Source organism: Vicugna pacos, chromosome 5 (genome assembly GCF_048564905.1).
Source record: "Vicugna pacos chromosome 5, VicPac4, whole genome shotgun sequence".
In the NCBI taxonomy this organism is placed as follows: Eukaryota; Metazoa; Chordata; class Mammalia; order Artiodactyla; family Camelidae; genus Vicugna; species Vicugna pacos.
The window spans coordinates 40066731-40081522 of record NC_132991.1 but is presented as its reverse complement, the minus strand read 5'-3'; the positions used below and the strand labels follow the sequence as shown (position 1 = coordinate 40081522).

General features: G+C 35.3%; 1 protein-coding gene across 1 annotated transcript in view; it reads left to right on the top strand.

Moving 5' to 3' along the window:
* Positions 1 to 13733, top strand: part of LOC102524652 (sodium channel protein type 1 subunit alpha) — a 170019-nt gene extending 156286 nt beyond the window's left edge. Inside the window, exons 24-29 of the mRNA XM_072961100.1 lie at positions 149 to 430; positions 2869 to 2922; positions 4502 to 4639; positions 6452 to 6556; positions 8088 to 8358; positions 10477 to 13733. Coding sequence (XP_072817201.1) covers positions 149 to 430; positions 2869 to 2922; positions 4502 to 4639; positions 6452 to 6556; positions 8088 to 8358; positions 10477 to 11654 — 2028 coding nt within the window. The 3' untranslated portion in view covers positions 11655 to 13733. The remainder of the gene's footprint in view (positions 1 to 148; positions 431 to 2868; positions 2923 to 4501; positions 4640 to 6451; positions 6557 to 8087; positions 8359 to 10476) is intronic.
* The last annotated feature ends 1059 nt before the right edge of the window (positions 13734 to 14792 follow it).

The window sequence follows — 14792 nt, the reverse complement described above, 5'->3', positions numbered from 1 at the left end:
AAGACTTTTTTATTTTGCTTTTAAATATCCTACAATAGTCTTGATAGTAAAAAAAAATTAGAAAGGCTAAAGATTACTAGGGGAATTTTTTTTTTTAATTTTAATCAATAAGAATTCTGACTTTTCTTTTTTTCCATTTGTGTATTAGGTGGTTGTGAATGCCCTTTTAGGAGCAATTCCATCCATCATGAATGTGCTTCTGGTTTGTCTTATATTCTGGCTAATTTTCAGCATCATGGGCGTAAATTTGTTTGCTGGCAAATTCTACCACTGTGTTAACACCACAACTGGTGACATGTTTGACATCGAAGAAGTGAATAATCATTCTGATTGCCTAATACTGATAGAAAGAAATGAGACTGCCCGATGGAAAAATGTGAAAGTAAACTTTGATAATGTAGGATTTGGGTATCTCTCTTTGCTTCAAGTTGTAAGTGAACACTCTTTTCTCTGAATTGTGTTTATTGTTTGGAGTAATAGCAAAGTAATGAGTGCAAAATAAATGTTATCAATACCCCCCCCCAAAAAGTAATGACATACAGCTATTATTTAGTTACTTAGAAGAAAGTTTATAATTTATTTCCTTTTTTCTAATTTTGATTCATTAGTGCAAGTTGATGAGCCCAGTGGGTAAAAATGTCAGTATATGTAAGCAGTGCAGACAGTTAATAGTGGCCAGGTATTTTAGTTCTTTCCAAACTTCTTCTCTTTCTTCTCATATTTCTCTCTCTTCCCACATGAACTAGATTAATAAATCAATACATTTGCTATTATTTTTTCCTGTTGCAATTGGAAAGCTTGTTTCACTGATGGATCACCCCCCACCAAACACACACACACACACACACACACACATGCACACACACACTTAACACACCTGATTGGATTGCAACTAACTGGCAGTATTAACTGCTAGTGAGTTGTGTCATTTGGATTGAAGATTGGGGAAGGCTATTTAGGTTTTAGGGTTAAGTCCTCATAGTGAGATGGAAATAATACCAGGTGACACTGAGACACAGAAATGAAATCCAAGCACTTGTCTCACCCCCAATGACTTTGCAGTATAATTACTTAAAGTCTTTTTTTTCCCCTAAATATTAATGTTTTCACTACTGGGTCTCTAAGACTGATTTATGCAAAAGAAAATAGTTTACAGTTTATAAAAACGCCAAAGATGGTGGCCTCTTAAACATTTCCATTTGATGTTGCTTCTGGCTGCAGCTGCATCACAGCAAAGCAGTGGATAAAAAGAGTTCAGATCGTTTAGAAAACATTATAAGAATACTGTTCTATTTTGGCCACTGAAAACACAGCTTTAAAAAGAAAAAGCTGTATAAGTTCTTTTCTGTGGTTCTATAGAGTCTTTAGGGCAGAAATCGATTTCGTTTCACTGGGGTTACGTTTTCCATTGTTCAACCAGGAGACTAAGCCAGCACAGAAACTTGCACTGGTCAAAACTCTCTTGCATCTCTATCGGAGATGTCGGTACTGTGATTCCTTTAAAGTTTTTCCACCTTCTTGTTAGAAATTCTTATTTCTCTCATAGATGTTTCTGACTTATGCTGAATGCTCATGCAGTTAAAATAGAGATTTAAAATAATCTGGCGAGTATGATATAAATATAGTAGATACATGATATTATTTCCTTGGGCGCTTATCCTCACCCTTAACTAATAGTCACAGTTGTAAATATCACTAATGTATATCACTTCCTCCATAAAACTGGGAAAGAAAAATTGAAAATTTCAAGCAACCTCTTAAAAGGCTAAACAATTCTGAAAAGATAGGGTAAAGATCCTGTGCGAAGCCATTAAATAATCTTGCTACTTAAAGAAACTCTAAAGTACCGATTTATACTTGGTATTATACAGAATCATGTCTCTGTTGATTAGCAATTCATTGAAATGGTTCCTTGAATCACTTTGTTCTGTTCCTGTACCTAGTATGTAATGAACTTGTTCTATCATTGACCTCAGCCACTGACACATTCAACATTTCCCTCTTTGATATACAAATAGGTTCTGTTTCCTAGCTAAGAATCATTACTTTCTCTTCACTGCCATCACAAGCACCCTTAACTTGGCTTTCTTCCTCGTCACAAGAGCTAGTGTAATAGAAACAAAGATGTGTTGAAATACAGATGCTGAAAGTTTTGCTAGACTTGCTCACTAAGCAATGAATCCTCACAGGCCCACAGGGCTCAAAACTCGTGTCGTAGAACAAATAACAAGTTATTATAAGTTATTAGACTTGAGAATACCAAATGTTTACTGTGCTATTTTCTACTTTTATTACCCAAATGAACTCACTTTCATCAAAAACTACAGAGGAGAAAGTGGAACATAGGATTATTGGTATTACGCTTCAGAATTCTTAAAATGTTAGTTACAACTCTGACTTTTTGTATACCTGTATGATCCTTACAGTATTACAATGAAGAGGAATCTTACACTTTCAGTCACTTTGATCACCTTGCAGGTAGATTTCAGTGGATGATCATCAGGTCTAAGTTGTAATTGTTTTGCTGCTGCAAACATTGCCGAGTGTGTTGGCATTTGTAAATCTTTCTAAAACTATTCCACCAAATTTTGATAGCACTTTACATTGCATGATTCCTTTAACTCTGAAGAATTGAGAAGTACTTGTGAATTGGTTATCAAGCAGGAGGATATACCAGAGGATGATTTCGCTCATTATATGATCTAGAAATGAAAAGATTTATTGAGATAGTGTTGGTCCAAAATCCATGTAAACTTTGTTTTAAGATATCTTTCCAAAATGTTCCTTTTTAAGAAATATGGATATTTATTAAACATCAAGTCTGAATTATTTTTACTCCAAGTAAAACATGCATGTCCTTTTTAATAGGCCACCTTTAAGGGATGGATGGATATAATGTACGCAGCTGTTGATTCACGAAATGTAAGTATTCTTTATATCCAAAGTCTTTTCATAATGTTGATTAGGTGTTAAAATTAATTTAACAGAGCATAGCAACTGAATGGAATGATTCTACAATGATTTATTTTAAAGTAAAAATATGACTCAGATTAATATTCAATAGAGCAATATTTATCAGAAAGATCTTACTAAGATATATCAAAACATAAATTATGTTGAAAGTCTAAGTAAAGTAACACATGCATATATTTAATAACTAACAAATATCCTTCTATTAAATATTTTTCTATTTTGTTTCCTTTTTATTCACCAATTATATAATCAATAATTATTTTGGCAAGCTGGAGCAAATGTGAAGAGATACATGATTGTCATCAGTAGTTGAATGTATATTTACCCTCCATATTTGACAAGTTAGAGAATTTGTCTAGACAGCCTTGTATTTTTCTAACAGCCTTATACTTTTGTACTTTAAAATTCATTCTTTTGTATGATTAAACCATCCGTAAATTTACTGGAGTCTTTACTGATACTATTATCACTTCCATGATCAGCAGTTTCCTTAAAGTTTATACCACCTAAGACCCACTTTTTTGATCTCTCCTACAACAGCCTCTTTCAGGCTTCAAAAGATGAGAATTGAAATCCATGCTCCTTCCAACTCTGCTCTTCAAAACTTTGTAAAATTTAGTATTTTCTCTTTATCTTTTCATTCTGAAATCGCATCTGTTTGGTCTATCGTTATAAGGAATGACCTTTGTCCTGTCATCTTCAAATTGACCTGAAAGAGCTCACTTTTCTCTTTCTTAATGTGCATTTCCCATAAATGGCTTTAGTTTTATGTTGGGTTCCTTTCTAATGTCCCCCAGAGTTGAGTTATTTCTCTTTGTTACTTACTATTTAGTTGTGTGTTTGGTTGATATTAAATTCTGCTGTCTTTAGAAGGACATGAATCTATTAAGGCACTCACTATCTATAATGACTCCTTTACCTCTTTAATCAGTGGTAAATAAGTGTGCTTACTTACCATAAGTACCACCTAGAGATTAAATTATCAGTTGAGGATTTAGAAGATGCAGTGTATAGTTATATCTACTCAATTTGAAAAATTCAGTGTTATAATGTTGAAGGCAGGATGCTAAACACCTAAATAAGTAACTCAATTATTGTTTGCTTAAATAAATTCATGCATGTACAAATGATTGTTTCCAAACATAATCTATACACATTTGTTGATGTAAAATTTTTTCACTAGTAATTTTTAAACTATTAAAATGTAGTACCTTAAAAATTGTGAAATTTAGCACACTGCTGTCTAAATGGCAAGATATTAGTTGTATTTATAGTTAGAAAAAATACATTTCAGTCATAATAATTGTACTTTTCACATGAAAATACCCCATTTTTCATATGAAAAATCATCCTAAAGACTAATTTCAGAGACTTTTTTTTTAGAGGTAGCTGATTTAGAGAGGAAAAAAGGAAAAGTACTGCTTAAGTATTACCAGAAGTTTTTCTTTTTTATTCTCGTGGAAAAGCACCAATGACTTCCAGCATCAAAATGTACTGTAATATTTTACAAAATATCTTCCTTTGGTAGGTGGAACTCCAGCCGAAGTATGAGGAAAGTCTATACATGTATCTTTACTTTGTTATTTTCATCATCTTTGGGTCCTTCTTCACCCTGAACCTGTTTATTGGTGTCATCATAGATAATTTCAACCAGCAAAAAAAGAAGATAAGTATTTCTAATATTTTCTCTCCCACTAAAATAGTAAATGATTTGAAACATTTTCTCTACCAAGTGAATATTTTAGAATCTATTTTTTTATCCTTCCCCTTTGCCATTCACTACCCATCTCTTTCAGGAGATAGAAAGCCAGGAATGACTGTGTCCCGTATTCCTTTGCATGGGTTCCAAACCTCTTCCTCTTCAAAAAAATCACGGAACCACATTTTCTCTTTTGAAAGAGAATAATTAAAAAAGAACTAGAAAAGAACTCAGGCATATGCCTCTTTCCCAAAGTCAACTTGTTATTTTATTCCTACAACTTCCCTCCTTAAAATGTATTTTCTAGTGAAAACTCTTAGAATCTTTGCAATAAATCAGGCAGGATGTCTGAGCTTCTTCTAGTGTTTCTTTTTATAATTTTTGTCCCTTATTGGTTTCTTTTATTTATTCACACTTCTCCATGATATGTAATTATAAATGATCAGTTCCAGTGTTGAATTGAATAGCTCTTTATTTTATTAATTATTATCATTATTAAACCCACTTTATCATCCTGATCATATATGCACATGATCAAAACCACAGACAGTAAAGAAATACCATTGCTTGGAAGTAACCACTATTTGCATTTTATGTTTTTCTGTTCAGACTTTTTCTACACATATCCTTATTATTGAATTATGTTACCTATAATTATGAATTCTTTTTTACTTAAATATTTTCCTATTTTGTTAAGTCTTCATATATTCATTATCAGTGCCTGGTCAAAAGTCTGTGCCAAAAAAAAAAATTAAGCCTTTAATTATTTCCTTAAGATAAATTCCTAGAGGAAGATATTTTGTTTTCCCAAAATAACATGCCTACTCATACTCCCAATAATGATGTGTGGATGTGCTCATGTCACTGCTGCTTCACTAGCATTAAACGTTCTGTTTTTTAATACTTGATATTTGATAAATGAAAATTGTATTTAATTTTAATTTTTATGTCTTTTATTACTAGTAGGTTTGAATACATTTTCAAGGGCTTTTTTGGCCATTTCTTTTTTTCCTCTGTGTACTGATCCTTCATCTCATTTGCTCAGTATGTTTTCTTCTTATACAATGAATGTTTGCGTTGTAGGGGACGCTTTCTCTAGAGAACATCTCTGCCCCATCCCCTTTTATTATTATCAACATTATTCTGTTGTCACTATCAAGCTCTTTCATTTCACTTATGAACCTGAGTTCCAGTCCTCTGTACCTACTGGCCTATCACATACCTTCTGTACATATGACATCTGACTTTTCCTTTAACTTATCTACCAACTTGTCCAGTTTCCATTCTATTCTTTTGCTCTAATTCTTGGCAGAGTGAAAGTGGATTTCTATGAGTAACTCAAAACTGTCATGCAATACTTACTCTGATTTTTTACTATATATGAATAAGAGAATCGTTGTCTTTAACTTCAGAAAGGCAGTATGTATAGTGCAAGGAACCAAGTGTTTAGTGTCTCAGTGAACCAAATTTTACCACTCACTGAGTGTATGGACTTGGTTAAAATACTTAACCCCTAGTTTCTGGGATTTTTTTTTCCTGTGTTAAATAATAATGAAAATAAGAAAGTCAATTTTGGATGGTTGTGAGAAATGAATCAGGTTATAGTACCTAAAAACTGGTTTTAATGTTTCAAATTTAAAATTCCAGGCATAATTATACTAATTGGTTGAATTTTGCATTGCCTTTTTTAACTGTCCCTTTCCTATTTTAAGTTTAACATTGAAAAACTATGTGCAAAGGGACACAGTTTTAATCAATTTTGATTTTTCTTTTCTATACTTTGGAGGTCAAGACATCTTTATGACAGAAGAACAGAAGAAATACTATAATGCAATGAAAAAACTAGGATCAAAAAAGCCACAAAAGCCTATACCTCGACCAGGAGTAAGAAATACCAAATGATGTGGGGGGAAAAATACACAAAAACAAAAACTTGCATGGGTTTTCTCACAGAAGAGATAGCAGCTAACATTTTCAGCAGCAAAGATTTCTTCCGCTTTTAGAGCATCATTAATTTATGTCTCTTATGGTAATGGTAAAATTTTTTAAAAAGGGAGAGGCCAAAAAGAAAACAAAGAAACAGAAAATGCACCCTTATCTTCAAGGCATTTAGAATGTCACAACTGGTATCCAAACAGCATGGCGAAGTTCACATAGACAGTGTGATATGCACAAGAAATTTGATCTTATAACTCAAGGGTGGTTGTTGAATGATGTTAGGGAGGAGGGTAAATCTTGGATGGGGTTAAAAAAACATGTACTTTTCTGCTAGGTTAACAAGTTGATGAAGTATTGAGTGAAATAACACCTTAGTTCTATTTTATTTGTCATTGGAGGTATTGGGTATTTCAGAAAAGGAAGGTGTTCCAGTCTCTACTATTCATATATATGACTACAAAGTTAGAAATTACAAATGTCTACAGAAGTCAGAGTTAATAAATACAATTCATGATGATAAATAACAAACGTCATGTTTCCATGAGGAACCAACCAAACAACCACTGTGAAATGGAGAAGCCTTATCCCACGCTGTGTTGATGTTTATGATGATGATCTGTGAGGTTAAAATAATTTCTGGGGTGTACTGAGGAATAAAATATTAATGAACACTCTGTTCATTCATACTCATATCGTGCTAGCCAAAAGTTGCCTTCTTGAGAATGTTAAGGCTCTGTTAATCCTTAACATTGAAAGTAGGAATGTGTATAGGAAAAATGTAAGATAGAAGATATCCTCAAAGTTTATGAGGGGCCAAGGGAAATGGGCCAGGTAGTGGCCTGCAGTGAATGATGGTGGCAGAACTGGGATGGGCAAAACCACAGATAGTGACAAGGGACATGCGTTTTTGACATCCAAGTGTAAGGGATGTCATTCTGGTCTGATTATCCCCGTGTAGACTCAGCATTCTGTATGTGGCAATGTCAGCAAAGACTGTTTGATGGAAGAACATCAGTACTGGCACACATGGACTTTAAATGCATAATGTTCTAGGTGTGTCATGACAATTCTTTGACAAGAAGGCAAATGGAATGTTAATAGATACTTTATTTTGAAACTGCTTTATGGTCCAACTGATCATTGGAAATTTTGATAAAACAAAATTGAGCAGGTTTTTTAACTTCTTGCAATTTTAATACATTAATAAGCATTTTGTGCCTCTCAGAGAAGTATATAGTACACAATGTTTCTTATCAGAAATCCCCTTTTCACAAAGGATTGTTATTCTGTGGACTACATACTGGTAAATACAATTTAGATAACTAAAATTAATGGACTATAAGTCATCTTTTACAAAACTCAGGGCCAGTGGTTCCTATGTACAATACTAGACAATCAGTGCAAAAAGTACTTATGCAGAAGATAATATGTACAAGAAAACTTCTGTGTTGCTAAAAGCATTTCTGTTTCTCTACAGAACAAATTTCAAGGAATGGTCTTTGACTTTGTAACCAGACAAGTCTTTGACATAAGCATCATGATTCTCATCTGTCTCAACATGGTCACAATGATGGTGGAAACTGATGACCAGAGTGAATATGTGACGAGCATTTTGTCACGCATCAACCTGGTGTTCATTGTGCTGTTCACTGGAGAGTGTGTGTTGAAGCTCATCTCCCTCCGACATTATTATTTTACCATAGGCTGGAATATTTTTGATTTTGTGGTTGTCATTCTCTCCATTGTAGGTAAGAAGTATTTCATATCTTTTAAGTTCCACTCAATAAAAGTAAAAGTTGGAACAATTAAGTTTAAATTAGAGGTCATCCCACCACTCAGAGAAAACCACTGTAAAAATTTTTGTTGTATTTCACTCAAGTGTGTCTGTCTTTCTTACAAAATGAGGCTCTTGCTCTACCTAGAGTATTGTATCTTATTCTACCCATTTTAGACTAGATATATTATTTGTCAATATAGTAGAGTCTCATTCATTTGAACTAGAAATGTGCTATGAACTAAGATAAAAATGCTTTTGACATGTTGAGATGGAATAGTCTCTAAAATATCCAGACAGCTCTCTTGAAAAGAGGACTAGGAATTTAATCTGGTACTCAAGAGAGGCAGTGCATCAGACATAGAGTCATTAGTATGCAGAAAGGAGTGGAAGCTCGTGGCAAATAAGGAAGAGGATAGAGTGAAAAGAGAATAAGGCTCAGAACAAAATGTCAGCAAATGCAGGTGGTAGGTTCTTTAATGCAGCATATCAGAGATTTTCTAAATTATCTTGAAATGGGTTTGTAATAATGATGCAGAGAAGAAGTGATGTGGCGTGGAACATCATTTTAGCATTTATTCCCTTCAAAGCCTGGAGTGTTAAACAGGTCACATGAGCAATATAGCTCATCTCATTAAAGATACAACTCTAGCTCCAGTAAAGAAGTCTGCTTGTGAGCCTAAGATATTCATTCTTCCTAAACCAGATGATATGAGTGGGTCAATATTTTACCATCTAATATGGGCCATCTCTGTTGGGCAGCTTTTTATGCCATTTGCCCCTCCAAAAAGTTAATCTTATATTCAACTCATGTGTTGTCATTAATTCCCACACTAATCTGTGGTGTAATCAGTCGTGAATAGGATACTTAGCTGCATTCACCTCTGTTTCTCTCACTGTCTCCTCCCCACCACACACGTACACACACTTTTTACAGAATGAGTTAGTGTAACTCAGAGATACTTGGTTTCTTGAGCTCCTCTTCATCTCAATTATTATTTCATTATTTAAAAGGCATCTGGAGAAAGAAGCTTTAAAGAAGATAACTGAGAGACCAATGCCAGACACAGGAAACCAGAAGGAGCATCAGCTTAAAACCTTTTAGAAATGCACCAGAGCACATATAAAAATATATAAGAATATTATAGTCGAAGCTTAGGGAAGCATCACGTTCATGGAGAGACGACAATAGCATTAAAAGCTACAGATACTTTTAGATACATAAGGACTGAATAGAGGGTATATGATTTAGCAGGTTCAGAAAAAAATTATATTCATTATATTCATATAAACACGTATTTATACTGTTGGCTACTGCTCTTCAGACAGACGTGAGAATTTTTTACTTATTTTGTTAGATTCAGTCTTGGGATTTTGTGTAAGCTAAAAATAGTCTAGAGCTATTCCCTCAAATTAAAAAGGTACTATAAAATCCTTATTGAATTGAACATTGTCTTAGTCACCTCAGATTGCCATAATAAATTACCACAGACTGGGTGACTTAAACAAGAGAAACGTATCTTCTCACAGTTCTGGAGGCCAGAAGTCCAAGTCAAGGTGCCAGTGTGATTGGTTTCCAACGAGAGCCGTCTTCCTAGCTGGTAGATGGCTGTCTTCTCACTATGCCCTCCAGGCCAGGGAGAAAGAGAGAGCAAGCTCTCTAGTGTCTTCTCTCCTAAGAGCACTAATCCTATCGAGAGCTCCAGCCTCATGACCTCATCGAAATTTAATTATCTCCCAAAGCCCTATCTCCAAATACCACCACCTTAAGGAGTTAGGGCTTTAACGTATGAACTTAGGGGGAAGACACAATTTAGTCCATAGCAAATACTGAGTCAAATTTAATGCTGAATGTCAAAATTAAGGTTTATTTATAAAATGTAATATATATGTGTGTGTGTGTATATATATATATACATATATATATATATATATGTATATATATATATATATGTAATATGTTTGTCACATTTTAGATTAGGTAACTCAATTTTAGTACTCTGAACTTTACCTTGGAGCTTTAACATAAATTTGAGTATTATTTTAATGGATAACTTCTTCACTGGTTGATGCTCTCATTTTTTATCCATAGGTATGTTTCTGGCTGAGCTGATAGAGAAATATTTTGTGTCCCCTACCCTGTTCCGAGTGATCCGTCTCGCCAGGATTGGCCGAATCCTGCGTCTGATCAAAGGGGCGAAGGGGATCCGCACGCTGCTCTTTGCTTTGATGATGTCCCTTCCTGCGTTGTTTAACATCGGCCTCTTGCTCTTCCTGGTCATGTTCATCTATGCCATCTTTGGCATGTCCAACTTCGCCTATGTTAAGAGGGAAGTTGGAATTGATGATATGTTCAACTTTGAGACCTTCGGCAACAGCATGATCTGCCTGTTCCAGATCACGACCTCTGCTGGCTGGGATGGGTTGCTAGCACCTATTCTCAACAGTAAACCACCCGACTGTGACCCTAATAAAGTTAACCCTGGCAGCTCAGTTAAGGGAGACTGTGGGAACCCCTCTGTAGGGATTTTCTTTTTTGTCAGTTACATCATCATATCGTTTCTGGTTGTGGTGAACATGTACATCGCTGTCATCCTGGAGAACTTCAGTGTTGCTACTGAAGAAAGTGCAGAGCCCCTGAGTGAGGATGACTTTGAGATGTTCTACGAGGTTTGGGAGAAGTTTGATCCGGATGCCACCCAGTTCATGGAATTTGAAAAACTGTCTCAGTTTGCAGCTGCTCTTGAACCTCCCCTCAATCTGCCACAACCGAACAAACTCCAGCTTATTGCCATGGATTTGCCCATGGTAAGTGGTGACCGAATCCACTGTCTTGACATCTTATTTGCTTTTACGAAGCGGGTTCTGGGGGAGAGTGGAGAGATGGACGCTCTTCGAATACAGATGGAAGATCGATTCATGGCTTCCAACCCATCAAAGGTCTCCTATCAGCCAATAACTACAACTTTAAAAAGAAAACAAGAGGAGGTGTCCGCTGTTATTATTCAGCGTGCTTACAGGCGCCACCTTTTAAAACGAACTGTAAAACAAGCTTCATTTACATATAATAAAAATAAAATCAAAAGTGGGGCTAATCTTCTTGTAAAAGAAGACATGATAATTGACCGAATAAATGAAAACTCTATTACAGAAAAAACTGATCTGACCATGTCCACAGCAGCTTGTCCACCCTCCTATGATCGAGTAACAAAGCCAATCGTGGAGAAACACGAGCAGGAAGGCAAAGATGAAAAAGCCAAAGGGAAATAAACAATAAATAAATAAAAATCACCAGGTGACAAATTGTTTACAGCCTGTGAAGGTGATGTATTTTTGTCAACAGGACTCCTTTAGGAGGTCAATGCCAAACTGACTGTTTTTACACATGTCTACTTAAGGTCAGTGCCTACAATCAGACAGTGACCCCTTGTTGGAAAACTGTGACTCTGTGTAAAGGGGAGACGACCTTGACAGGAGGTTACTGTTCTCACTACCAGCTGACACTGCTGAAGACGAGAGACAAAATGGCTACTCAGATTGTAGGGACCAGTTCAAAGGGGTGCAAACCTAGAATCTGGGGGTTGTCAAACATGAAACACTTTAGTGTAGTAATTGTATCCACTCTTTGCATTTCAACTGCCACATTTGTCACATTTTTACAAAATCTGTTAGTGGATTCATCTTTTTTTTAGTCCATATGTTGTCTATTGTATGTGACTATTTTTGTAAATGGGGTTTCTGCTGGGAAATAGGCAAAAGGACCTCTTTAACAGGTATGCCACGGGGGTTATGGCAAACACACGGCCCTCCCATCTGCATAAAGACATGGTTTGCATGAGGGCATGCTACACTAGAGATCATGCATGAAAAAAAGTCACAAGGAAAACAAATGAGTTCTGAAATTCCATCCATGTTTCTGGGAGGGTAATTAGGTGATGATTGGAGGTGCTTTGCTGATCTTGTTTTGTCAAATCCAGCCCCTAGGCCAAGTCCATCATTTTGGGTGGGTAGCCCATTAAATCTTAGCAGGTGCAAACTTTGCTCAAATGTCTGGAGTCGTAAGTGTTATGTTTCTGTTTATTGTATTTAAAAAACTGAAGAATGAGCATTGCTCCCCCCTGAAAGACGGAAATGACCAAAAGAACCCTTTATAAATTTCTGCTTAGTCCTGCACTTTGTTTAGCCATCTTCAGCTCAGCAAGGTTGACAACGTATATGCTAATGAAATGCTATTTATTATGTAAATAGTCATTTTACCCTGTGGTGCACGTTTGAGCAAACAAATAATGACCTAAGCACAGTATTTATTGCATCAAATATGTACCACAAGAAATGTAGAGTGCAAGCTTTACACAGGTAATATAATGTATTCTGTACCATTATAGGTAGTTTGGATGCTATCAATGCATGTTTCTATTACCATGCTGCTGTATCAGGTTTCTCCCACTGCTCAGAATCTCATATGAGAAACCATATGTCAATGGTAAAGTCAAGGAAATTGTTCAACAGATCTCATTTCTTTAACTCATTAAGCAATAGTTTGCAGCACTTTAACAGCTTTTCGGTTGTTTTTAAATTTTAAGTGGATAACATATGGTGTATAGCCCGACTGTACAGACATGTTAAAAAAAAACAAAACCACTGCTTAACCTGTTAAAATGTGTTTAGAATTTTCTAAGCAAATATAAATACTGTAAAAAAAAAAAGTCATTTTATTTTATTTTTCAGCATTATGTACATAAATATGAAGAGGAAATATGTTAAGATTGATACCACAATCACTTTCTTACTTTCTGTCCATAGTACTTTTTCATGGAAGAAATTTGCTAAATAAGAAATGAAAACAAGACTGGGTAGTTGTACATTTCTGCTTTTTTATTACATTTGCTAATTTTAGATTATTTCATAATTTTAAGGGGCAAAAATAGGTTCACAACTTTCATCCAAATTATGCTTTGCAATTGGATAAAGGTACAAATTTTTATTATATTTTTGGTAGTGCCTACACTAACTGATTGAAGGTAGTTCTTATTTTTTCATTTTTGTCCTTTTTTCGTAACTTCTGTTTATGTTTTCATTTCTTTGGAGTCAGGCTGCTCTAGACTGCTCTAAATATGTGAGTTTTGCAATTTTTTTCCCACAAGAACAGAGTAGTGAACTTACGTAGTCAATTACATCAGGATATTTTGTGTTTCTTACAGAAGCAAACCATAGGCACCCTTTTTCTTAAAACTACTTAGATAAATTGTATTCGTGAACTGCATGCTGGAAAATGCTACTATTACCCTAAATGATGCTAACCAACATTAAAAATGTGCAAAACTAATAAAGATTACATTTTTTATTTTATTGTTTGCCCAGTTACTTTTGGTTAATTAACAGTGTTTTATTACAAAATGAGGCTATTTTTCTTCTCCAAAGTGTGGGAGAAGGGGAGCTAAACACACACACACACTCAAGTGCGCACGTGCACACATAGGTCTACCCAGCTGACGGCAAGAAAACCTGGGGTAGAAAACCTAGGGTAGAAATGGGACTGAGGGGAGTGACCGCCCAGGGGCTACAAGCAGTAGGGTGTGGTCTCTGTTAGGAGAAAGGACTGGTGCCAGACCCTAAGCCCGGGACCCCAGGGGGGAAAGAAAGATGTGGGAAATGGAGCAATGGTGGATGACCACTTGGGGTACAAAGAGAGAATACTCTGTATTAGAGTACTTTGTACAGAGAAGGTAGTCACTAGGTATTTAGTAAATGAGCAAGTTAATGAATTTTTAGCATTGCTCTAAATAGTTCTATTTGTAAAAAGAGTTGTTTACCCCTCTAAGGTCTTTTCCCCTTTACTTAACACACTTTATCAGAGGGCTGTCTTTATAAAGATATATAAAATAATAAAATATCACAAAAGTTACAAATGAAAATTGGCCTCGGTACAGTGTAGTAACATTGAATATATGTAATAAATATTTAAATGGATATACATCACATCCATCAGCACATGTATAGTACCTCTCTGTTATCTACAAAGAAATAGACACAGAGACAAGTGTGAGTATATGTATAGTTGTGTATATGCATAAATATTTTCAAGGTGTGAGAGTCCAGAAATTGAGTTTTGACTTTTTAGAACTGAATACTCACCTCATTCTTTGCTATGATGGAACTATTGAGCTTCCCATTTAAATGTATTCCTCTAAAAGGAATTAGGGCTTCTGGACTTTGTTTTCTCTTCAGGATCACTTGGCCTGATCCTTACCTGCATTATTAATGTCCGTCATTCGTCTAAGGTGGTGAAGAAATGTCTTGTTCAGCTGTATTTCTTGCAGTCTCAGAAAACAGATTTCTAAAGGCGAACAGATTGTGCCTTTAATCCACCTCAGCCCTAAGGGCAGCCATTTGCCCCACCCAGGAGAA